This window comes from Alligator mississippiensis, chromosome 3 (assembly GCF_030867095.1).
Source record: "Alligator mississippiensis isolate rAllMis1 chromosome 3, rAllMis1, whole genome shotgun sequence".
In the NCBI taxonomy this organism is placed as follows: Eukaryota; Metazoa; Chordata; order Crocodylia; family Alligatoridae; genus Alligator; species Alligator mississippiensis.
Genome location: NC_081826.1, coordinates 20199849 through 20226373, shown reverse-complemented (window position 1 = coordinate 20226373; position 26525 = coordinate 20199849). Strand labels below are relative to the sequence as shown.

The 26525-nt window shown below is 46.2% G+C and overlaps 1 protein-coding gene across 1 annotated transcript in view; it reads left to right on the top strand.

Moving 5' to 3' along the window:
* The first annotated feature begins 9322 nt into the window (after positions 1-9322).
* The window catches only part of FER1L6 (fer-1 like family member 6), a 95792-nt gene continuing 78589 nt past the window's right edge, over positions 9323-26525 (top strand). The window contains exons 1-8 of the mRNA XM_059723470.1: positions 9323-9429; positions 10680-10762; positions 14086-14209; positions 15028-15082; positions 15173-15304; positions 15883-15945; positions 23546-23624; positions 26355-26511. Of these exons, the coding sequence (XP_059579453.1) occupies positions 9323-9429; positions 10680-10762; positions 14086-14209; positions 15028-15082; positions 15173-15304; positions 15883-15945; positions 23546-23624; positions 26355-26511 (800 nt within the window). The remainder of the gene's footprint in view (positions 9430-10679; positions 10763-14085; positions 14210-15027; positions 15083-15172; positions 15305-15882; positions 15946-23545; positions 23625-26354; positions 26512-26525) is intronic.

Here is a 26525-nt window from a genome sequence, read left to right as displayed (position 1 = left end):
TCATAACAACAGGCAAGAATGGAAGCGCACTGAGAACATGCTTGTATATCTCTGTAGTCAATCTGTGCCGAAGAGGCTATGCCATCCCTACCTGAGCCCTGCCTAGGACTGCAAACATGAGGTCTCTGGTCACCACTATGCAGAAAGCCTTGTTACTGTTCTTGAATGAGACTACAGTGTGACAAGAGGAAGGCAACATACCTCCAGTGGTGACTTTGGCTCCAGGTTTCAGTGTCCTACAAGCTGTAAAGATCAGCTGGAGAGTGAAAATATGTCTTTTATTTTATGCTTAACAATTGACAATCCTCTGAGAATCACATTTGTGGAATGCAGTTTTCCTTGCTTTCCTTTCTGGAGGTCAGTTACCCTTCCCCAAATTAAACTTTCCTGGTAAATGGGGAAAAGGTAATAGAACGGGATAGAAATGGTGAGGGCTTTTCTGAGATACAACATTATCGGCCACCTAAATGAGACAAACTGTTGGGGAACTTAGGATTTCGCAAGGGTCTTGGTGACCATCATCTAAGAATGCTCAGAGCTTGAAGCTGTTTTTATCTGAACAGGCTGTTGTCTTTTTTAGCATCCTTCAAAAAAATTCACACGGGTGGCAAAAACACCCACAGGCGTTGAGTTGATGGCAACAGATGGGTATGAGTAACTGACAGGGCAAAATAAAATGTTATGAAACTGTGGAAGTGTAGACAAAAACTTCTGTGTAGCGCAAAGAACAAGTCATTAGATTGCTACAAGGGGGACTTGGGTTACATAGGAGGAAGAACTTCCCAGGTGTGAGGATGGATAAGTGCTGGGACAAGTTGCATAGGGAGGCTGTAGATCTGTGTTCCACAAAAGTCTTTCAGACAGGTTATACAAATCTTCATCTGGGATGGTTGGACATGGATGATCCTGCCTCAAGCAGAGGATTGGACTAGATGACTTTTTGAGGCCTCTTCCAGAGCTATTTTTCTATGACTCTATGCCCCCTGGTAGATATTACACATAAGAGGCAATTGACCAGTAAATCATGTCTTAGGCCGTGCGTAGACATAACGAGAGGTGTGTGTGCATGATACTTTAAATACTTTTGTACCACTTTAATGGTATCAGTGTTTGCACGCCTTGGTGGTGTATTGTGCATTAATTCCAGCTACTGTAGGAAATTTGGCAGCATAATGCACCTTAAATGACTTGGGGGGCAGCACTGGTTTACTGTCCCTACAGCTGTGGTGCGGAGCACTGGGCTCCGCGCAGCTCCACAGTGCCACAGGAAGCCCTGCAGGCAGCCTGGCAGCAGCCCGGGAAAGCAGCTCCGCCCAAGAAAAGTGGTGAGCCTGATCTTTTTTCCCCCCCCGGAGCCTGCCTGAGCTGCACGGGGGCCTGGTGCTTCCCTCCGTGTCTGTGGTGCCCCCTGGGACCACCCAAGCCGGGCACCTGCAGGTGGGTGCAGCCTGGGCAGGGGGAGTGCAGCTACCATGGAGGGAAGCACCAATTCCTGCCCCCTACCCCATGCAGCCTAGGGGCTGCTCCGCCCGCCGGCAGCTCGCCCTCCCTTCCCCTCCAGAGAGGCAGATAAGTCAGCGAGGTGTGTGCACGACATGGGGGTTTAATCAGCCTTAAGTTGAAGCCATGTTTTTTAAAACCCACTGTTTCAATTTAGGGCCCCTGTTTTGTCTACACACACCCTGTAATAGTAACCTGGCCATGCATTCAGGCAATTAATGCCTGAGTAAAATGGGAAATAAGCCACAAAATTATTTTACAAAAATATATATAATAAATTTGTGGCTGGTTTTCATCATACCTTAAATTAAACATATGGCGAGATTCCCCCACCATGCGGCCCAATGCCAGCTGCATGGTAGAGCTCTGGGACTGGCCTGAGTGTGGTCATGGGCCAGGACCCACAATCAGCTGATTGTCAGTCCCAGCCCCAGGACTGTGCCACAGTCTCAAACTTGCTCCACTGTGGTTCCACAGCTGTGATTGACCATAAGTTGATAGTCAGTCTCAGCCCCAGTACCATACCAGTTCACCAGGCAGCTGGCTTTCAACTTGCCGGTGCCTGGAGAGTCCAGAATTATGATCCTGATCCCAAAATTGCCCCTCTTGCCTTGTATGCGTAGCATGGCAGAAGGGGCAATTGTTGAGTCAGGGAACAGATCCCATCATGTCATTAGGTGAACGTGTGCCACGGGCATATAACTATATTTTCATATGTGGTGAAAACAAAAGGATGTCTTTCGATGACATTCTCCTGTGAATATTTTTACTTTTTTGCTGGAAAGATTGGAATTTTTTCCCATCTTCAGCACCAGAAAGTTTTAGGTTTTTGAGGTATTTGATTGCTAAAACCCAGGTGTTTTTGGCAAAAAAATTGAACTTGTTTGTACACCCTCATGGTGCTCTGGGGCAGGGCCAACATCCAGAGGCAGCTCATGTGGGGGAAAAAAAAAAACATTTCCAGAGAAAGTTTTCAGCAGGCTTCTATTATCATCTAAAGGCTGTGAATAAGCAGAACTTCAAACTGTTATAAAAGGTGGGGAAGACTAGGGAAGACTTGCCACTTGAGAGCAAATCAGCTGTCCTGATGTAATGAAGACAGTGGTCCGCTCCAATATAGTGTAAGTGGAGCTCCATTCAATGGAATAAATTTAAACTTACAGTGGTATTAGCTTTATTGATATCAGTATAGGAGCAGACAGATATAATAATGTAACCATGATATGGGAATTTGCAACCAGTATAACCATCTTGTCTCTTTTCATCCAAAGACAGCATGATGTGATCCATTTGTGTTTTCATTTTGGCACAGTTGCAATTGGCTCTTTCTTTGGAGTATACAAAGAAGACAGTTGGATTCCACCTTAAAATGATTATCCCTTTTTAGCCTTTCTCGCAAGACTCAGATTATGGCTCCCTTGAGCTAAATGTATGCTTTTGAATAACTCTGCCCCTTATTTATTTTTAGAGCTACAGCTACATCATGTAAGTAAAAGTGCCTGAGTTTTCTGGCTATCCCTTGCTGATGCTTGAACAAAAAAGCACACATTTCACAAGCAGGGTGGCACCTTGGGGATTAACTGGTCCAGAGAGGCATGAGCTTTAATAGGCAACAACCTGCTTCATCAGATGCTAGGAAATTATTTCACAAGAGATTCATAGGTACTAGGGTCAGAAGGGACCTCAACAGATCATCGAGTCCGACCCCCTGCCTAGGCAGGAAAGAGTGCTGGGGTCAGGTGACCCCAGACAGATGCCTATCCAGCCTTCTCTTAAAGACCCCCAAGGTAGGGGAGAGCACCACCTCCCTTGGAAGCCAATTTCAAATTTTGGCAACCCTTACCGTGAAGAAATGTTTCCTGATATCTAGCCTAAATCTGCTCTCTGTCAGTTTGTGACCATTGTTCCTTGTTACCCCAAGAGGAGCCCTGGTGAACAGAGCATCTCCGATCCCTTGCTGTGCCCCACTAATGAATTTTTAGGCAGCCACAAGATCACCTCTAAGCCTTCTCTTGCAGAGGCTGAAGAGGTCCTGGTCCCTCAGTATGTCCTCATAGAGCTTATCCTGTAAGCCCCTAACCATATGAGTGGCCTCCTCTAGAACCTCTTGAGATTACCCACATCCTTCTTAAAGTATGGCACCCAAAACTGGACGCAGTATTCCAACTGTGGTCTGACCAATGCCACATAGAGGGGAAGTATCACCTCCTTGGATCTATTTGTCATGCATCTGCTGATGCATGATAAAGTGCGGTTAGCTTTGCTGATTTTGTCACTGTAGCTTTCTGTGCCTCTCCCCCTGAGCGTTGCGGGTCAGGGCTTCTTTCAAACGTCACCATTGCCTTCTGGGCTTCATGGCCAGGCTACTGGGAGCGGCCTTGGGTCAGCACCCCAGGGGTCTCTCCTGCCACGTCTTTGATGTTGATTGGTTTTCTAGCGGGAGGATGGCGTCTGGTCCTGTCTCCCCCTTGGTTGTCCTCGCGGCTATTGCTTCTCGGGGCTCCACCTCCCTTACACCCTGCCTAATGCCAACCGTGGTGTTGTCTGTAGGGGCTGGTGTTCTGGCCCTCACTGACAGTCACTTAGGGGCTGCAGCTGTGGGCCACAGGTGGTACTTGCACCGAGCTTCCGCTGCCACCCTTCGGTGTTTCCCGGTTCATGTGGTGCCTGACTCTGCCCGGGTCTCAGGACCCCTTGTCATGTTGTTCCCTCCCCAGGTTTCGTACCTGTTGTCTGGCATCTGTGTCTGGGTTCCGGGTCCATCATCTCCACCGGTGTCCCAGTCACTGCTGTTGTTGGCCTCTGCCCATGCTGGCCTCATAAGTGACTCCTTGGGCCCTTGCTGGCCCAACTTGCCTTCTGTGGTTTCCCCTCTGGGGTGCCACCACGTCTCTTCCTCCATAGGATCCTCTGCACTCTCTGGCCTCTCTGGACTGGTTGAGGACACTACTTCCGGTTCCCCTGGCTTCCTTCCTGCCAGGCCTTTTATCTTGGCACTGGGTGGCCACCTGGCCAATCACCCCTGGCACGCTTTTACAAAGCATGCCCAAATGGATGCGGGAGCCGCTCCCGGCTCCTTCTGGCTCCGCCCCGGGTTTTCCTTTTGGTCCCTGTCTGTGGCGGCAGGAGCCGCCACAGTTTCACTTTCACTGCTGTTGGCTGTCGGCACGGCATCCTGCTGCCTTTCTTCTGCCTCCGGTAAGTTTCCTCCACAGTCACACTGACGACTCATGTTCATCTTGGAGTCACTATGACTCCAAGATCCCTTTCCACTTCTGTGCTGCTAAGAGGGTCATTCCCCAGCCAGTAGGTGTGCTAGATATTTTTGCATCCTAGGTGCAGCACTCTGCACTTGTCCTTGTTGAACTGCATCCTATTGTGTACTGCCCACTTTTCTAGCCTTTCCAGGTCTGCCTGTAATCGTTTCCTACCCTCTGGAGTGTTCACTTCACCCCACGATTTAGTATCATCTGCAAACTTGGACAGAGTACACTTCACACCCACATCCAAGTCACTGATGAAGATATTGAAGAGTCCAGGTCCAAGGACTGAGCCCTGCAGGACTCTACTACCCACATCCTTCCAGGTCAATACCGACCCATCTCCTACTACTCTCTGGGTGTGACCAGTAAGCCAATTTGCCACCCACCAGACTGTGTAAGCATCTATGTTATAGCCTCTTTATTTATTTATGAGAATGGGATGAGATACCGTATTGAAGGCCTTGCTAAAGTCCAAGAAAATGACATCTACCTCTACTCCTGCATCTAAGACCCTGTCATAAAATGAAACCAGATTGGTCAGGCATGATCTACCTGCTATGAATCCATGCTGGTTTCCCTGCTGCATATTTTTCCCGCTGGACTCCCAGAAATATGATCCTTCATAATCTTTTCAAAGATGTTTTCAAGGATTGAGGTGAGATAGACTGGCCTATAATTACTTGGATCCTCCTTCCTCCCCTTCTTGAAAATAGAGACCACAGTGGCCCTTTTCCAGTCCTCTGGGACCTGACCCAAGTGCTGTGAGCACTCAAACAGCCATGCCAGTGGTTCTGCTATGACACCGGCCAATTCCTGCAGTACTCTCAGATGAAGCTCATCCGGGCCTTCTGACTTGAACACATCCAGTCCATCCAAGTGATTCTGCACCAAGTCAGTGTCGACAATTGGTGGCCTGGTGCCCATCTAAGAACCCACTAGCAGACTTATCTTGACCCCTGTTCAGGAACACCGAGGCAAAAAACTCATTGAAGAGCTCAGCCTTATCCCCCCTGTCTGTCACTAATTGCTCCTTCTTGTTCAGTAGGGGTCCTATGCTGCCCTGTACCCTCCTTTTACTCCCTACATACCTAAAAAAATACTTTTTGTCATCTTTAATTTGTGTTGCCAGCCTCAGTTCTGCAGTGGCTTTGACTTTTCCAACTGCCTCCCTGCAAGTCTCTGCTACACCCTACATAGCATTGTTCTTTGCTCTATTTCCTGCTTTGCTGGGTGTGCACACATTCTCCTGGGCACACTTCTGTACACTTCAATATTCAGACAGCACCTTTTAGAAAAATGATTGTTTGCTGCCTGCTGTGCTTTGTGCTGGATACTTGTCTGCATGGGTAATGCCATACTTTGCAGTTAGCTACTGTTTCATCTCTCACAGGGCTGCTCACTGCTCTTCTGTGCTAGAAGACACTGATCAGCAGTGCAGCACCAGTGGGACTGGTGGTTCTCAGGTGTCCAAGCTTTGTTTCCGTGGTACTACTGTTTCTGATAGGTTTAAAATCAAGGAGTGAAATCCCGATCCCATTTAAATCACCTGGGTTCCATTTGATTTCAATGGAGGCAGGATTTTCTCAGATATCTTTATCATTCCTTCTTGTGTTCTTCTAGTTGTGGCTTCTTCAGTTCAATCATTAAACTATCTCAGAATAGCAAGGACAAATAATGACAGGCTGCTTTGTTTCTAATCTGAATTTTTTAGTGGCTACTTGCTTCACTCCTCTGATCTCTACCATTCTGCCACTCTCCCCCCCCACCAACAATAAAAAACCCTCTTCCCAAACTGAAAACTATATACAACAGTCTCAGTAATTGTCTCAGTCCTGGGGTGGGAAGCTGTGGGGTGGGGTGCCTGGGGTGCAGAGCCTGGAAGCAGGTGGCCAGCACCCCAATGGTGGACAGTTCCCCCAAGGGTTGGCAGGCTGTGGTGAACACCAGGGGATCCTGTGGCTGGGAGGTGGTGGGGGCCCTCCCCTGAGGCCCAGGTGGGAGCTTGTGTGGGCTGGTGGCCAGGACCCAGGGCCCCTGAAGGCTGGGGATCAGTTGTGGGGGGGGGGTATGGAGTGGCCTCTACTGGGCAGGCCTGGCTGGCCAATTGCTGCTGGAGCAGCTCAATATGGTGCTGTTCCAGGGCCTCCAGCTGGGCCCAGTGCTCCTGCTGCACCTGGTCCCATATCTCCTTTTGGGTGGTATCATGGGTGATATTTTCCTGCCACCAAGCCAGCTCCTTAACCTGCTCCCCTGCCTGCTCCTGCATTCTCCGGTTTTCCACTACTGCCACCACCTGCTAGAGCAGGAGGATCCAGTTCCTGGTGTACTTGCACAGCCAGCACATCTGGGCAGCTCCAGCGGTAGGTGGTGGCAACCCTGAGGTGTCATTTCCACAGGGTCCTCTGGTGTCTTCCCCATGTCCAGATATTGGCCCTGCAGAAGCAAGAGACAGAAGCCTTTTGTGTGACTTTGCAACATTTCAGAGATAACATGCTTTGCACCAGAGGTCCTGTGCTGCCCGGCCTCAGATCAGAGGTTGGTCATGCACAGGTGCCCAGGGACCATGGTAAGTTGTTTGGGAAGGGTTGGGCCCAGGTGGCCACCAGCCAAACCCCCTGGCCCTGCTTGTTTTCCTGGGGCCGCTGGGCTTCTGGGTGCTGGCCGTAGGCAGCCTGCCTCCCCCACCCCCTTCCCAGGGCAGGCCAGGCCAGGCCAGGTTGCTAGCAGCAGCTGATGCTGCAGCACAAGATCCCATACCCCTGCTGTCTCACTTCAGGCCAACCACTCTGCTGCGCTGCTGTAGAGCACGCGGTGCCTGGGCTTGGGACATATGGGGCTCCCAGATAACTGGGACTAGGGGCTGGATGTGTACCCACTCGCCCTCTCCACAGTGGGCCTCTCCAGGGAGGTGCCATGGGCTGCCCCCCTCCTCCCCCAAGATGTTGCTGTTCTCCAAGCATGCCCCTGCTGCATATTTTAGAAACATAGGGCTGGAAGGGACCTCGAAGGATCATCAGGTCCAGCCCCTTGCATGAGCAGGCAGAGAGTGCAAGCAGAGGCCAGGAGAAGGTACTGGAGGCTCAGTTGGTGAGGCTGGAGGATCATCATGGGACCCCCCATCAGCGACGGCGTCTGACTGCACCCAGTGTCCATAGCTTGCAGTGTGCAGCAAGTCATCACCTAACCAGGGGCCCTCCAGGGGTGGAGCTGGTGGCAGGTGGTGACATGGCCAACCGCTCCTCATGGTTTGGTGTGGGGCTGGGATGAGGGTGAGGCAGCTGTGGGTAGGGCTCCCTGAGCTGCCAGTGGATGCAGCAGCTGGGGAGGTGGGTGGGGTGGGACACTGAAGGCCCGAGGTCTGCCTTCAGTGGTGTCAGGGAGGATTGCAGTCGAGGGCTGGTTGCCCCTGCTGGTGGCACTCACAGGGGTGTGGTCTGTCTCTTGGCATGCCAAAATGTGGGTCAGCTCCTGAATGAAGGGCATGGTCTTTGGGGCACAACCCGACAGACGACTGAACACAGTCATGGCCATCCACTGTGCCCACAAGACCTTGACCTTCATGCAGCATTGCCACACTGACCGAGAGTGGCCTCACACATGCATCCCACCTGATATGGCCTCATAAATGTGGGCATTCGAGTGCCTGCCCCACATGAGCTGCCTCTGGATGTTGGCCCTGCCCCAGAGCACCACGTGGGTGTGAACCTCCTCCCAGGTCCAGGTGGGGAACCAAGTGTGCAGGATGGGCATGGGCATGTGGGCAGGGCCGGGGCTTGATGAGGACAGTGTGCTGGATGTGCTCCCCTCACCAGCTCTCTGGGTCCCAGTGTAGCTATCCCTGAGATGCTGGCCCTGGACAGCACCCTGGACAGGGGCATAGCCAGGGACAGGGAGTCACGCAGCAGAGGTGCTTCACCACAGTGCCTGCAAAGAGACAGAGCTGGGGGTGAGGAGCAGCAGGGAGCAGGTGCTGGCCCTGCTGCCATAGAGAGCAGAGCAGCAGCCCTGGGGGGAATCTCAGGGCTGGGCAAGGGGCGCAGCAGGCTGCAGGCCTTTGCAACACTCACCTGTGGCCAAGGAGCAGCTCTGGCTAGGGGACAGGACAGGCAAAGGCTGTCCAGGGTGGCACATGGGGCCAGTTTTGCTCTTTCACAGTCCAGCACTCCTGTCCAGGCCTCTGAGCAGTGTACACCAAGGCAGGTATCAAATTTAGGTGCAATTAGTTTAAATTCACCATTTTTAAGGTGCATTAAAGGTGCAGACATGTAGATGCATGTCCTTAATGCACCTTAAGTTGGGCTAATGTGCGCTAAATGTGCACATGTAGGTGCTCCCTTTAGGTTCACATGGAAGGACTATTACATTTCTGGTTCCTTCTTAATAAATTGTAAAACTACTGAGATCCCTGCTGTGGTTGATACTGGACATTTAAACTTTAACAGCCAGCCTTTTCAGTTTTCAGTAACATTTTCTTTATAACTGTCTGCACTTGTAGGCTCCAGGAAATTCATGTTTAGATATTAGAGCACAGATTGCTATCTGTTCCTTTTACTTCGTAAATGGCTGCTTGTTCACCTGAATTGATTGGGACCATGTACTTTCCAGAAGAAAAAAAATTCAACAGCAACAGTATTTCAACAGCAGCTCACAAATTCTGTGCCTTTAAGTCAGTGAAAAATACTGTATTAATTTGCTACTGTGTTGTGTTTATATATCATGAAAGACCAAACTAGTGTTGCTGTTCAAGATAGCTTAAGATAACAGTCTCATTATCCCCTCTGAATCATGTAAATACCTGTTATTGATGGTAGACAAGGTTCCTTGGGTGAATTTGATATCTTTTATTAGACCAACCCAAATAGTTGGAGAATAGTTATTAAGTAAGCTTTCGAGTTCAAAAACCCTTCGTCAGGCTAAGGAAGTTTCAGCAGTTGGTGTGTGCTCTTCCTGGATGGAATGAAAATGGAAATTATTGATGGTGACTTTTGGGGTTATGGATTTTTTTTTTTTTGGTCATTTGTGACTTCTCTGTTTTCCTTATGGAAAAACTTCAGTATGATACCCACACACCCAGAGCTGCTCTGTGTGCTCTGGGAGGGGGGTTGTGGTGGGCAACAGTATTTATTAATTTGGGTTGAATTTAGTGAGTAACTTTGGCTAAAAAACAGGGGTAAGGAGATTTTTAAAAATGTCAAGACATTTGGTTTCAACACTTTTTTCATGAAACATTTCATTTTAGAAACAAGGAAATATTTTAAAAATATATTTAAAGGCAATTTGTAACTCTTGGAATTGCATTTTTTTTTCAGTTTTAAATGTCCTAAATCTTGAAAGAGAAAAGATTAAAGAAAGTGATTATATTACTTAAACCCAAATTAAACATTTTGATTCAAGTTAAATGAAGTAGTTCAGTTCTCAAACTCTCCTACAGTGACACATGGGAGTTGCAGTTTGGGTTGCCTAAAAAGAGCATTTAGCTTTATCTTAATTCAGTACAAAGCTGTTTTTTTACTTGAACCCTGTAATCTGCCAAGAGCTTTTAAACTGGTAAAATATTATCTTTGACCTCATCACAGGCTCAGTAATTACATTGCGTGGGAAATCAACAGAATGATCCGTTTGGCTTGGGTTTCCTTTTTTTTATCTTTTACAGTTTGAGCTGCTTGAAATCAGGTTAAAGCTGTTTCTAATCAATAAATAAATGCCTCTTCACATTCCAAAATAAAAAAAAAAAGCAAGAAAACACAATAGGAAAGTTTCCTGATTTGCTTTTATTACTTTTTATGAAGAGGAAAAAATTGGAATATAAACAACCTTTCTTGGAAGTTAAAGCTCTCTTTTCAATAGGTGGTTAAATAAAACAACGTCAAATTGAAGATGATATTCCTTTAATTTCTTTTCCTGTTTCCTTTTCAGAAAGGGGCTGTTTGCTGGTATAAAACTGAAGAAGAAAAAGAAAGACGAGAAAGGGTTAACTATAGCAAACAAGGGTGCACTGGGTAAGGCCTAGTAAATCAATATTAAAGCTGATTTGAATAGATGACAAGGGTGTGATAATTTTCCCTTCCCTCACTGTGAAATCATTTGAATTGTGCCTTGAAATAATTGGTTTAGTAATTGAAAAGATGAGCAGTAAATTCCTTTTAGTCCTATTAACTATGAACTCTGACAGGGTTATTGAAAGCCACTCAGAGACCCTGTGAGTTCAGAATAATGTATCCGAGCTGTGCGTAATGTTATAGAAACAGACCATGGATGTGGGAATGCCTTATCTCTTCTAGATGCACATAAAGGAGGGTCTAGGTAATTTTGAATTCTAGACAGGCCTGTGATTCCTGCCGAAGTTCTGGTGCTGTTGGAAACCACGGGAACAAAGACAAAAGTGTGAAGCCACTTTTTGTGGTTTCTGGAAGCCTCCGATAGAGTTCAGGAGCTCTAAATATGCGTGTGGTTTTAACTTTATCTAACACAGGGATCACACATCCATGACCCACGCTGCTTCTTATTCTCCTCCTTCTCTTGCACCTCTTTTCCAAACTTGCCTTTACATTTTCCTAGGTGCCTTTCTCCAATGCTTCTATTTCCTATTCCATTATCTCTTTTACATCTTTCCCACAATGGGCATCTCAGGCAGGATGAACAAATTGAATCTCATAAATCTTAGCTGTGATATCATGCTTTGAAGTCCCTTGGGTCTTTCTGAACATGGGCCATTATCTGCTTTGTGCAATCCATGAGCTATAATGTTGTCCTGAGCTAGATGAAATATATATGTGCTGTAGCCCACTATTAGACAGAAACGGAAGTAGTTAACCATGTGTCAAGATGTTATATTGCTAGTAGGTGTGATATCAAAGCAGGTTCACTTAGTAGGATGCAATCTTTTTTATCAGCAACTGCTATGAGGTTCCACATAACCATGGTTATGCTTCACAGAAATACCTATCATGTTCCAAATTGCTTGCAGATTTTATAGTGCATTATATTGTTGCCAATAGTGAAGTCTGCCGCACTTTTCCATGTAATTACCTGTGTCTTGGCAACTACTTAATAGATTCTGTTGTGTGAATGATCTCTGAGACATAGCTGTCATTATTTTTCATCTTCACACACTTTATTAATGTCTTGCCTAGTAAACACCTGGACTACAAGAGATACGTAAATCTCTTGCTGTCCTAGCTTTGATTGAGAATTTTGTCTCCTACTGGAGCGCACAAGATCTAGCATGGAAAGAGTACACTGAAGAAGTATGTTTCATTCTGTACAATTTTCATTTTCTGTTATGGAATTCCCACCGGGTGATAGCTCTTCTTGATTAGTAATAAGCAAAGAGTCCAGAGTAACTGGGGGAAAAGGTACCAAAAATATCTACTCAGATGATAGAAATTTGTGATTTTAAAGAAAAAGCACTACAAAAATATTGTATGGATAAATTGAAACACGGGAGATTGCTCCAGATACAGTATATTTCTGTCACATGGCCATTTTCTGCTGGAATCGAATTTCTGACTGGTTCTGCCTAGAAAGTAAACAATGTTAGGCTTCACAGGATAGTCATCAAATATCATTCTCTAGAGAGTCAATAGGATATGGGCTGCAATCATGGGACTGTGACACTCAGGAAACAGAATACCAGCAAAGCATATAGTGAGACATTATGGGCCCTCATTACAAATGAAATCATGCCAATTTATGCTGCTGAAGCTGCAGCCTTCAGCTTCCGTCAGAATTATTCTAGGGTTTGTGAAGTAGAAGTGACTTCCTATCCACGTGCTTGTTGACACTGGATTTATGACCCAGATACCTTGTTCTGGGTAGACCCAAACTCTCAGACCCAATCACGACCTCTCCATTTGATAAAAGGCAAATTTTTTTGATACACAGTGATAGCACAGAAGAAAAATGCAAACAATTCTATATCTACCAGTCCTAGAGCTGTTACAGAGGTAATGCATGTCTGGCCAGTATGTGAGCTTCACCCTGAGGTTCTGTCTTGAGTATCAGATGTCAGCAGCCTGGAGGTCAAAGCCCAAGGCCCACCCTTCTCAGTAGAGTGGCTAAGACAGGCTAGTGGTGTGCTCTCTGTCCATGGTGGCCTAAGGTTCCCCTCTTGGGGACCCTTTGCTGCTCTGAAATCCCCACTTTTGTATTCTTTCTCCCCTCTGATGACTCTTCATCTCCTGCATTGTTGATTGGTTTCTCTGTGGTTGTCATACTGTCTACGTTTTGTCCTGTCAGTGTATTCCCGTTTCACAAACCCATCACATGCACACATCCTAATTTGGTTATTTACCAGTTTCTCTTAATTTGGTGCATCTACCAAAACCAGAAATCCCAAGGGCTCTGGAGTGGGTGCTGTGACCTGGTGCCAATCTGCAGAGTCCCTTATCTCTATTTGGGCACACTGTTCATGTCTACAATTCCTAGGCTTCTTTCTTCAGACTCAGTGGGCCTTGAAGGAATCTTTGTCACAAACAGGCATTTAGAAATCAATTAACCCTTGCCATTCCCTCTGGACCATTGTTCTAATATAATATCTACTTTACCTACAAGCAAGTTCTGAAAAGCAAGCTTCTAAATACCATTTTTTAGCCATCAGTGCTTATTTATTGAGTCTTCTTTGGCTTGCATCAGCACAGTCTCAGAGTGCCTTATGAGGCTTTACTGACTGGAGCTCCACCACTTTCCAGTGAGGCAGAGAAGTGTTATCCCTTATAGAGAGAGGGTATGGAGACCCAGAGAGTTTAAAGCAGGTATTATTAAAAGTGGACCCTGATTTTTTGGATGTCAAATGTTCAGTGCCAGTTTTGGGACACCCTTCAAATATGACTGAATTATAATTTTTAGAGATGTCCCTGGCCCTCCTCCCTCTTTTGCAGAATAAAAAATATCTGTATAAAAATCCTCCAAAGTCATTAAAAATTTCAACTTTCCCCCACACGGAACTGACCCTTTCATACCATAAATATTTTCTCACAAAAGCTCTTCAGTGGGACACCAAAAGCAAGGAATTTGGGTTCTGGGCACAATGAGTTTCAGGGCTGATGTCAAATGATGCAGTGCCAGGTCTTTTTAGTTTGTACTGATGAATTGTTAGCATAAAGGCTCCAGTTGATTGTAACTGCAAAGGAGGCAGGAGAAAAGTGGTTTCCAAGTTAGTTAGGGCTCAGATCGTTAGAGTTTGAATTGGAAGTCACTCAAGACTATGGAACATTGATAAGATATATTACATACTGGAAACCATACTCTAATCACTGTTAAGTTTCATACATGAAGAGCTTAGACATTCCGTGTCGGCTTTCTGAATTATTTTGTTAATCAGGTGACCATGAGGAAAGTGATGGTCTTCACCATGAGGAGCCGCATGGACAAGAAGGAGATGGAGATTCGATGCATGATGCTTCATCTTCTAGTGGCTTTGCACCCTCAGGCCCTCTGACTAAAAGGTACAAGACAACATTTCCAAAGATTGCTCCAAAGATTCCACATCATGTCTTGGAGATGGCATTGCTGTTGGCCACATGCTCCATGACACAAATTTTATCTCCTGACAGCACTGACCTCCCAACTACTGTACTTCTACCTTGTAGAGCAAGATGTTTTTGTAAAAAAATATAACAAGCTCAGATTTTCAGAATAGGCAAGTCAGTGCAGAGAAAGATTGAGGGAGAGCAGGACCAGGTTTAGGCAACTAATGAAACTGAGTTAAGGAGAACAGGATTGTCCAGAGATGCTGATCATAGGAGGAAAAAACTGAGTCCATTTTCCACTGTAGTCAACAGAAATTCTCTCCCTGGCAACAGAGAGATGTGGATCCTATACCTAATGTCCAACTATGCAAAATATGTGAGCAAAGTTATTTCACGTATATCATATTTGACTGAGGGGGTGTTGTATATAGTTAGAAATGTAATGGCTGTGAATGAAGAAGGTTAAAGTTAAATAATTATAACTGACCTTTCCAGTCTCAAAAGTCCATGGAAAAATTAACTGGATGAAAATCAGACTGACATCTTCAGTGTCCCCCATCAAAAGAGAAAGCTCTCTTTGTGAGATTTAGTATTAGTATTGCTGTCCCCATGAAAAGTCCCAGCAATTACATTAAAGTGATTGCCAGTGATATAAAAAAAAAAAAGCAGATCTCAAAAAGAGCCACCGAACAAGTCATTTCAAGGAAAAAACATCTCTTGAGCACATGTTAAAGAACTAAGATTTCCATGTTCTTGAAGGCAATGTATAATATTCTGTTTCATCTCTCAAACAGAGCAAAACTGGTACACAAACTTCAGGAAGGGGAGGCAAAGCATCAGAATTACCAGGTGAGTCCAAAGCAATGCCCACATTTTTAACCCCCCATTTCTGAATCTGAGACTGAGTTGCAGTGTATATGTTGTATTTGTGCTCTTTAGATTGCCATAACCATCATTGAGGCCCGGCAACTGGTTGGTGAAAATATCGACCCAGTGGTGATCATGGAGATTGGGGATGAAAAGAAGCAAACGACAGTCAAAGAAGGCACAAATGCCCCATTTTACAATGAAGTATGTCCTTTTACCGTGAGCTATTTGCCATAGTGGCAAAGTGGTGATTGTTCATATTAGATTGACAGGAGATAAGTTAGGGCAGAACAGCTGAACTTCACTCCAATGAGTGAAGTCTTTTAGAAAGCCCTGCATCTCTCAACCCCTCTTTTTTTCATGTTCCTTCCATTCTAGTATGTGAAAGGTACTAATCTCCATGTCCTATTCATAGTTTACCTTTCCATCTCTAACATTTTAAAAAAGAAGCTCAGTGAATTCTTTCTAAACTAGCATCCAATCCATATCATCCACCCTGCATCTAAAATCCCTCCTTATACTTACTTTTGCAAGCACCATAAGTCTAACAAAAATAGTTCTTAAAACACATCAGTCCTTTAGACTTCCTAGTGTAACCTCTCCTTTCTTGCTCCACCTTTTATATTTAGAGCTCTTAAATTTAACATATATTTTAAAACAGCCAGTCAGAGGGACATGAGGAAGTATCTTAGAGTTGCCCCTGTCATCAAACAGCAATCCACATAGTGCTTGTTGAAGACCACATAATTGCAATACTGATCTGTAATTTTGTTTTTCCACAGTATTTTGTGTTTGACTTTGTTGGACCTCAAGTGCATTTGTTTGACAAAATCATCAACATTTCTGTAAGTATGATGGGAAGTTTTAACAATATTTTATTAAAGGAAGATCATGTGCTTTGGTCCATGGCCAAAGAGATTCCTCTCAGAGACATTATTAAAATGAAAATCAATTTTAAGTGCCAGTGATATTATAAGGTAAAATAATATTTTTTTTACCAGAGAGTCCAGAGAAGAGCCACAAGCATGATCAGAGGTTAGGAAAACAGACCGTATGATGAGAGGCTGAGAACTATGGGACTCTTCAGCCTGGAAAAGCGCAGGCTCAGGGGTGATCTGATGGCCACCTATAAGTTTATAAGGGATATCCACCAGGATCTGGGGGAAAGTTTGTTCACCAGAGCGCCCCAAGGGATGACAAGGTCAAATGGTTATAAACTCTTGCAAGACCGTTTCAGGCTGGACATAAGGAAGACTTTCTTTACTGTCCAAGCCCCAAGGTCTGGAATAGCCTGCCACTGGAGGTGGTTCAAGCACCTACTTTGAATGCCTTCGAGAGAAAATTGGATGTTTATCTTGCTGGGATCCTATGACCCCAGCTGACTTCCTGCCCCTGGGGCAGGGGGCTGGACTTGATGAACTTCCAAGGTCCCTTCCAGCCCTAATGTCTATGAATCTATGAAATCTATGAAAATACTGCATTGAGGTGAAGCAGAGAAAAAGAAAACTCGCACCTGGTAATGGCATGAAGAGACTTTGAAACAACCCATGAGGAAGATGTAGTGTGAATTTTCTTGGATGGCGTCTTGAAAGTTGATGGTAAAAAGTATGTCATTTTGAGTTGAGATTTGAAGATGGCATCAAACTAATAATTTGTTCATTTGTTGAAGATGAATTTTACCTTCAAATTAGCAGAGCCATCCATTTTCTTCGGCCTTCAATTTTTCAACCTTCATGCCATGCTGTCTCAGTTCACTCATCTAAAACTTTTGGTTTATCTCAGTTTCTCAGATGCAAAAACCAAGCTTTAATTTGAAATGTTTAGCCTCCTTATGCTTCAGCAATCCCAGTGCTAAGACCACGTTGAGTCTCAAGTATTGATCCTTATTCAGGAGGAAATGGAAAGGCAGTGTAAGTCTGTTCAGCATTCTGCTACTGGTAACTTCTCAAAGAATATGTAGCACCTCAGAACAGCCTTGTTTGAAATACTGAAATGAACTAACTTCAGATAGTAGATACACAATTATTTTGTCAAAGATAGTTTCATGCAGTTGGGAAAGCCGTATGGGTCTAAAGGAGTTGCTCCTCTCTGCCTGCCAGCAGTGGATTCCTAAGTGGTAGATTACTGTATTATCTCACATACCACACACCCCAAAATAAGATATACACCTTGTTCTGGGAAGGCAGAATGAAGAAAAAAAGAGTTTTTCCAGAGTTCTGGCTGAATTCTAACTGCAGGGGATGCTGACTGCATGGCTGAATCCAGCTGGCTCTGCTCAGTCAAAAGCTAATGCGTTAACCAGCTCTCAGACACTGGCAAATTGGCAGTACCTGTTGGCTGCTCAGTGACAAGCTACTGCTAATTCTGCAGCAATTGTGAAAGGGTTAACACTGAAGCTGTGGCCCAGGAGGGTGAACTCCACCCCCTCCATCCTTGTGGCTGGCAGGGGGAGACGCACAGAAGCCATTTTACATTGTTTCCATGCTTCCATTCCTCCATTCCAGTGTCAAAAATTGGCTTCCTCACTAAAGACAAACACCCCAGTTCTGGAGGGATGATTTTTGGGGAAAATGGGTGTTTCAATGTAGTATGTAAGTACATAAGTTACATGCATGAAGAAGCACTTTAAAATGTTGTAAAGAATGTCTCAGATTCCAATTAGTGCTGCTGTAGCCATGAGGGTTCAAGAAATGTGCCAAAAACAAGATTTGTTTGATGGTATTTTTTATTGGATCAACTATGTAGCTGGGAGAGATGAGAGAAAAAATTTCAGGCATAAATCTCTATCTCAGATCTGGGATGGAAGCATTTATTGCTGCAGTTAAATGCCAGGTAACGTTTGGTGCCAAAATTACTTTTGTGTAACTTGATCCTGTAAATGAGAATAGTCACTTAAAAAAGGGCACGGGAAGGGGAAGGCAGTAAATCCATGAAGCAAAGAGGACCATTTGAAATAGATAACCTAACTGTGTCAAAGAATAAGACTATCCAGAAGGGAAGACAGCCATTGCGACATTTCTTATGACAGTGGCATATTTCAAACAAATAGAAACTGTAGATCTCACTCCCATTCTCTTCACAAGATAAATTCCATTCTCAGGTGTTTCACATAAATAGGTGTAACGATGCTTAGAAAATACACCTAGTACCCATGAATGCCAAAAATATGAGTGTGTTTAAATTGGTTTTGGAGTTTGGGAAACAGAGAAATTGGGTTAGGATTATATCCTCAGGTTTCTATTGAGCTACATTGGCTTGTCGCCTGAAGTTGCAGATGTTTATCCAAAACTTATATCATAGGTTCATAGGAAAGCATGGCTGAAAGGGACCTCACAAGGTCATCTCACAAGGTCATCCTGGCTCAAGGCAGGAAATCCCTCCCTAAAGCATCACAAACAAATGTCTGTCGAACCTACTTTTGAAAGTTTCTGAGCATGGATGCCACAATTAATTTAGGTAGCTTGTTCCAATGTCTGAACAATCTCATAGCCAAAAGGTTCCTCAGAAACTCCAGCCTAAATTTTCCCTGCTGCAGTTTTAGGCCATTGCTCCTAGTCTTGTCCGCTACAGCAACAGAGAAAAGCCCATCTCTATCGTTTCTATAATTACCCTTTGAGGTATTTAAAGACTGCTATCAAATCCCCCCTCAATCTTCTCTTCCTCAGGCTAAATAATGGTAGTTCTTGGAGGCAAGACTTTCCTCATAAGTTTTGCCTCCAAGGCCATGTGCTTTCTTAATTTGCTCCTTGCATGCCTAGACAATACTCTCATGCTCTTCCCTAGGACTACGACCAAGTTCCCACTTTTTATAGGATTCCTTTTTAAGTTTCAGCTCCTTGAAGTTATCATTGTCTAGCCAGGCTGATCTCCTATTACACATCCTATTCTTCTGCCTCATGGGGATAGTCTGTTCCTGCACCCTTAAAAGAGCCTCCTAAAAGTACAGCCAGCTCTCCTAGACTCCTTTCCTCCTCAGACTTGCATCCCAAGAGATACTGTTTACCAGGTTCCTGAGTTTAAGTTTGCTTTTCTGAAGTCTGGTGCCCTTATTCTGGTGTTCTCCTTCCTTCTGACCCTTAGGACCTTGAACCCTATCATTTTGTGGTCATCGTCACCCAAGTTACCTTCTATCTAGACATTCTCAGCCAATTCCCCGCTACCCTGGGGGTCTTCAAGAGGAGGTTAGATAGGCATCTAGCTGGGGTCATCTAAACAGATGACAGTTGCAGATGACACAAAGCTATGGGGAGATGTGGACACGCCGGAGGGCAGGGAACAGCTGCAAGCAGATCTGGACAGGTTGGACAAGTGGGCAGAAAACAACAGGATGCAGTTCAACAAGGAGAAATGCAAAGTGCTGCACCTAGGGAGGAAGAATGTCCAGCACACCTACAGCCTAGGAAATGACCTGCTGGGTGGCACAGAGGTGGAAAGGGATCTTGGAGTCCTAGTGGACTCCAAGATGAACATGAGTCGGCAGTGTGACGAAGCCATCAGAAAAGCCAATGGCACTTTATCGTGAATCAGCAGATGCATGATGAATAGATCCAAGGAGGTGATACTTCCCCTCTATCGGGCGCTGGTCAGACCGCAGTTGGAGTACTGCGTGTAATTCTGGGCGCCGCAATTCAAGAGGGATGCGGATAACCTGGAGAGGGTCCAGAGAAGGGCCACTCGTATGGTTAAGGGCCTGCAGACCAAGCCCTACGAGGAGAGACTAGAGAAACTGGATCTTTTCAGCCTCCGCAAGAGAAGGTTGAGAGGCGACCTTGTGGCTGCCTATAAGTTCATCACGGGGGCACAGAAGGGAATTGGTGAGTATTTATTCACCAAGGCGCCCCCAGGGGTTACAAGAAATAATGGCCACAAGCTAGCAGAGAGCAGATTTAGATTGGACATTAGGAAGAACTTCTTCACAGTTCGAGTGGCCAAGGTCTGGAACAGGCTCCCAATGGAGGTGGTGCTCTCCCCTACCCTGGGGGTCTTCAAGAGGAGGTTAGATAAGCATCTAGCTGGGGTCATCTCGACCCAGCACTCTTTCCTGCTTATGCAGGGGGTCGGACTCGATGATCCATTGAGGTCCCTTCTGACCCTAACATCTATGAATCTATCTGTGAAACCCAGCACCCTTTCCTGCCTATGCAGGGGTCGGACTCGATGATCTATTGAGGTTCCTTCCGACCCTAACATCTATGAATCTATGAATTCCTCCCTGTTTGTGAGAAGTAAGTTGAGAAGTGTTTCCCCCCTTGTTAGCCTCTCTTATCTGAATTAAAATGGTATCCCCAGCACACTCCAGGAACTTGCTGGACTGCTTTTGCACTGCTGTGTTTCCCTCTCAACAGATGCCACAATAATTAAAGTCCTCCCATCGACCAAGTCCTGTGAGTTGGAAGCTTCCATCTCTTGTATGAAGAAGGCATCAAACCTACTCTTGGTTTGGAGGCCTGCAGGAGACACCAACCATTACATTCCTCCTGCTGCTTCCCCCCTGACCTTTGCTCAGAGGTTTCAGTATGCCTACCTTTCACTTCATATTGCACCTCTGAACACATGTATATCACCTTTATATATAGGGCAGCACCTCCTCCTTTTTCCCCCTGTCTATCTGTCCTGAACAAGCTGTACCCATCTACTGCTGTACTCCAGTCATATGAACTATCCCACCATGTCTCTATAATCCCAGTTACATCATAGTTCTGTGATTGTACTAGGACCTCCAATTCTTCCCCTTCGTTTGTTCTCCACACTTCTCACATTAGTGTATAAACATTTTAAGTATATGACAGTCCTGCCATTGCCCTGAGAACATTGCTAAGGTTTCCAGTATTGCTTTTCTTTACTAAGTTTTTATCCTGGTCTCCAGGCTTTTTACCTACCTCTGGGCTTTTGCTTCCATCCCCCGGTGAACCTAGGTTAACTTTCTACTCTTTGTCAGGTGGACCCCGCTTCTTCCCAGCAGTCCATCTTCCTGGAAAACCACCATTAAAGTAGTCCAAGCCCTGCTGGTAACACCATCTATGCATGCCCCGCTTTTCTGTTATATAGGGTAAAGTTACATATGACACTTAGACCATATTAAGGGTACTTAAAACATAAGCATCTCCATATCAAAGCTTGTTAACTCATGCTAAGTGCCCTCTGAGTATCTCAAAGTTATGCTACTTCAGGCAAGGTTTAAATCTGGGCCATGATCATGTTAGGTAATCTTGGTCTGTTCCACCAAGATAAAATTTGCAGTCCTTTCTAGGACAAGGGTGGGCAGTTGTTTTAGATGGAGGGCCACTTAAGGAGGTTTGATGAGCCTTTGAGGCCCGCATGGATAGCCCCGCCCCTTGACCATTGCCCTGGCTGTCATCTTGGGCCCAGAAGTCTCACCCATAACCCCTGACATTTGCCACTGGAAATCCTTCCCCTTGCCTCCCAGAAATACTGCTTTGGGAGGTGGGGGGGTTGCCATCTTAGAACCAGAAAAAAAACAAATCATACAATAAAAGTCAAATACCTATTATAATATATTTTAATTTGACAAAAAATATTTTTGTCATGATTTGTATTTGCGTACTGTATATAGAAGTGATTGCATAATTACAAAAAAATAAATTCTTAGACTTGTATATTGTGTGGGGGTCTGCGATTGGGGTGTGTGTGGGGGTGTGTATGTACATATGTGTATACTGGCATGTGGGTGTGTGTGTATGCTGGGGTATGTATGTGGGGGCAGTTTGTGAGGGGGTGTGGCTGTGTGTGGGGGGCAATAGGATATGTTGGGGGGTTGTGTATATGTGGGGGATTGTGGAGGCAGTGTGTGGGTGTGTGGCATTTGTGGGGTGTGGGGGAAGGTGGGGACCCCCCATACTCCCCCAATGGCACAGCAGCAGAGGCAGGGGTGCTTGGGGGCTCATGCCCAGCACAGGCGCTGGTGGCCAGTGGTGTGCAGCTCCGGCCAGCCCTGCACATCGAAGTGTGCAGGGGCACAACCCGTTCTGGGTTGTCTCTACCGCCAGCACTTTCCACTGCACATGCGCAGCTCCCACACTTGCGCACTGTGCTGGAGCCAGCTCCCTGCCACTGCTTCCTGCTGCTCAGGCCCCAGGAGTCTGCGGAGAAGCAGGGGCTGGGACTCCCCTCCACTTCCAGTGGAGCTCCAGGACCTGTGCAGCAGGGAGTGGTACAGATATCCGGCTCCAGTGTGTGGAGCTTCGCCCCCGTGTGTGGAGCTTCCCTCCCATGGCGCGTGAGTGCAGGGGCTTCATGTACACAGCCGGGAGTGCCAGTGATAGAGACAGCCTGGTGGGGGCTGCACTCCACGCCATGATGTGCAGCACTGGCCAGAACTACACACCACCAGGCATCAGCACCTGTGCCGGTTACCACCGCCCCAAGTATCCCCACTTCCTGCTGCTGCTGCCACTGCCTGCAGGGGCTGTGTGCAATGGGCAGATTGTGGGGAGTCCCCCCCTCTCACACCCACATGCTGCCTACCCAAGCTCTCCGCTGCCACCAGCCCCCTGGGCATGGGCTCTTTGCTGCCACCAGCCCCAGCCCCAAGCTCTGTGCTCCCACCTAGCTGCAGCTCCGCCCCCACTCCAGCCCCTTCACTTCCCTACCTGCTGCGTGGAGTGAGCAGGACACCAGGGAAGCCAAGCAGGTCCTCTGGGGCTGCAGCAGTGACAACAGCAGCCCCACCCAGAAGCTGCTGCTGGCCAGGCCCTTCCACCCACGAGGGTGGGAGTGAGGCGCAACAGGGTAGGTTGGCATGGTGTTTATACATTGTTGCCTTGCTTCTATGCTCATGGGTGGAAGGGCTGGATGAGGTACAATTGGTAGGTGGGTGTTGTGGGCCCAATGAATGAGTCTGGCAGGCCAGATTTGGCTTGCAGGCCATATTTTGCCTGCCCCTGCTCTAGGATATGTTTGCCATTCACTGGGCCCTTACCCTTGACTGGAAGGATCAAATACCACCTGGGCTCCATCCCTTCACTCTTGCTTCATGTAGTCGCTTTTGATGTGCTCAAGGTCACACTGTATCATTTTACATCCTGCAAAGTAAGCACATGGTGTGAGACCAGAATTGCATTTCTTGCTTTAAAAGCAATCACGCACAACAACTAATGTAACTGAATGTATACTGGTGTAAATATGTATGTTTGGCCAGAGCTTATTTAATTGCTCCAATCTATGCAGTTTCAACTTAAGAACTGCATACAGATTGGAGGTTGTAATCTAGTTTACAATATAGAATGAAACTACACAGTTTCACTGGTTTTTCAGTTTCTAAATAGATATCTAAAGTGACATCAAGAATGTTTGTAGGCTGGCTCAAAAGTGGCTAGGTCTGTCTGGGGCTAGATATGACCTCCAGTGGTTTCTTTTTTTACTTGCGCCATTGGGAAAGGTGTAAGGAAAGATGATCTTACCCTGTAACATACATTTCTTCAACAGGTTATGCACAACAAGCTGATTGGGAGCTTGCTAATTGGTTCCTTTAAGGTGGACCTGGGGACAGTGTATAACCAGCCAGGTAGGAGATGTGTTGTTTTCTTTCACTTTTGTTAAATTCGTGGTTTTCTCAGTTTGTTTCATTCAGTTTCTGGACTGTCTTTCTCTAGGACCATCACAGAGTAATGAGGATGGTCGAACTTTGGAAGAGGCTACCTAGAGAAGTTGTGGAATTTCCATTCTTGGAAATTTTCAAGAGCAGGTTAGACAGACACTCGACTGGGATGGTTTAGTTAGGGAAGATCCTGCCTTGAGCCGGGGGCTGGACTAGATGACCTCATGAGATCCCTTTCAGTGCTACTTTCCTATGATCCTAACAGGTGAAGGGCCAAGTTTTCAGAAGAATTCTTGTCTTATCTAGGCTCCAGAGTAGTACCTCGGTGCGTTTCTTTTGTTTGTTTGGGTTTTCTTGTGGGGGGGGAGAGGGGGGGAGCATTGAATATCACAAATCTTTTGAAAATCTGACTCATAAGTGCTATTGTGAGAGCTGCAGAATGCTAGGCCCACAGATACATCTCGCCCTTATTTCACTTACTCAAGGGAGGAGTTCTTTGGAAATCTGGTCCCATTTGTGGGTGCTGAGCCCTGGGTGCCCCCAGGAGAGAATGAGGGAAATAGAGAGGAGTCTGGGAGAGGGGCAGAGAGAGACTGAAAAGCAGGAGAAGAGGGAAACAGGAAAGAAAGACAGAAGGAAGAGACAAAGAGAGAACAAAATGAGAATCGGCAGCTCTAGATCTGTTCAGTGCTTCTTGAAGTTAGAAACTAGAACAACCAACCCTGGAAAAAATGTTCATAGCACCTATATATTTCTGACCAGAAAACATTTATCCATCTGAGCTCCACTCAGTCTGTAGAAAGATTGTAGGCACCTATATCCAAGTGATTTCACTGGCAGTTAGAGGCCTAAAAACCGTTATGGTTCTGGCCTTAAATATCTTTACTTGTGACTTCTGTCACAGACTTCCTGTAACAAAGTCACACAGGAAGTCTGGCAGAGCGGCAGTGCAGCAAAGTCTCTTCAATGGCAGGCTAACCATTGTAGCCCCTGAACCATCTGGCCCCAGTTCACCTGGGAAGGGAATTGCTGAGGCAGTTTTGTAAAGCTATAAATAAACACATTGGTATTGTGAAGTTGTAGGAAAACAGAAGAGTAAGTGTAAATGAGAGAGACAAATGGAAAGGACAGATGGCCCAAGGACTGCAATCCCTTTGTTTCACTCTCAGATGCATGCACGGACAGAAATCCCATCATCCCTTATAACTGCACTATGATATAAAAACACTCTATAGAATTGCCTCAGGGGCTTCCCTCTATCACATACTCCTTTGACATAGTCAAACAAGAAGGGGTGATGCCTGTGTGTGCCAATCAGGAAAACCCTGCTACAACCCTACTGAAAGAAGCCACGTTTAAACAGGACACCAGGTCTGGTTTGGAGAGGGCCAGAACAACTCCTGCATCTGGCACTGAAAGCCTCTGGTGGATTTACCTTTCAGCCTCTTCTCCAGATGCTTTCCACTTCTTCACCTGTCCACCCCTTTGCTTCTGAATCAACTGCAGTGCTTGTGTCCTGTTTTCAGTTCCCAGCTAGGATTTTGCTGTTGGCAACACTAAGCCCTAATCCAGGGGCAGGCAATTATTTTGGCTGGATAGCCACTTAGTGAGTTTTGGTGTCCTCTCAAAGGCCACATCTCTCTCTTTCTCTCTCTCTGTCTCTCTCCTTCCCTGGAGCTGTAGCATGCCACGATCCCCATTCTTTCTTACTCACCCCCTCCTTCCCCCCCACTCCTCACCCAGAGCTGTAGCAAGCCCCAATCCTCTCACCCTCCCCGGAGCTGCAGCATGCGCAGATCCCCCACCTCTCTCTCTTCCCTCAACCCCCAGACCTATAGCATGGCCTGATCCCCAATCTTGACTGGAACCTACCAGCCCTGTCCGCAGCTTACACCAACACCCGCCTGGTGCAGCGGATGCAGCCGCCAGCATCAGCTGTGGGCGCAGTCAGCAGGTTCTCGGGTGGGGATTGGAGCATCCATCCAGGTCGACAGCTGATGCTGCCACATCAGCACTGGGCAGAAGCAGTCCTGCCCATATACCTGGCACAGTGGAAACAGTCTTAACCCCCACCCAGCACCATGTGGTGGCCAGAGCCAGAGCCAGAGCCACTGGCTGCCCACAAGTGGGATCTCATGAGTTGGCAGCTGCCCACCTGCAGGCCAGATACAATCAGTTGGTGAGGTGGATCTGGCCCATGGGCCGTATTTTGCCTACCCCTGCCCTAATCACTCTTCAAACTGCTCTCATTGAATAAAGCTGCTTTTCCTAGTTATTTCCTTGGACAGGCTTAAATTTCAGCCAGTTCCCCCTGAGCATTTCTGACTGCTCCTCTGAGCCCCTGATGAAAATGAGTTTCTGCTCGGATTTCTCTCCCTTCATCATGTAGACATATTATAGACATGCACAGCCCCTATTGCTAGTTACACAGGCTGAACACAACATTGCCATATCGATATCATCTTTCTGTTTTACAGGAACCTTGCCTTCCAGTCACCCTGTACCATTGTTATCACATGTAAATATACTTCTCAATCAAATGTTTCCAACGCTATTCTCATGAAAGGGCAAACCCTGTCAGCAGTGTTCTCATGATTAATGGTTAAGCTTCCCTTCAAGTGTTTTTGTAGGCTGCATCTCTAAGAACTGAGCCTCCAAAGCTTTCCTGCATGATGATTAAGCTCATGTATTTTGCAGGTCATCAGTTTTGTGATAAGTGGGCCCTTCTCACAGACCCTGCTGACATTAGAACAGGAGCCAAGGGATACCTGAAGTGTGATATCAGTGTTGCTGGGAAAGGAGACACGTTACAAGCCACACAGAAAATAAGCGATGCTGAAGAGCAGATTGAAAAGTATTGTAACAATC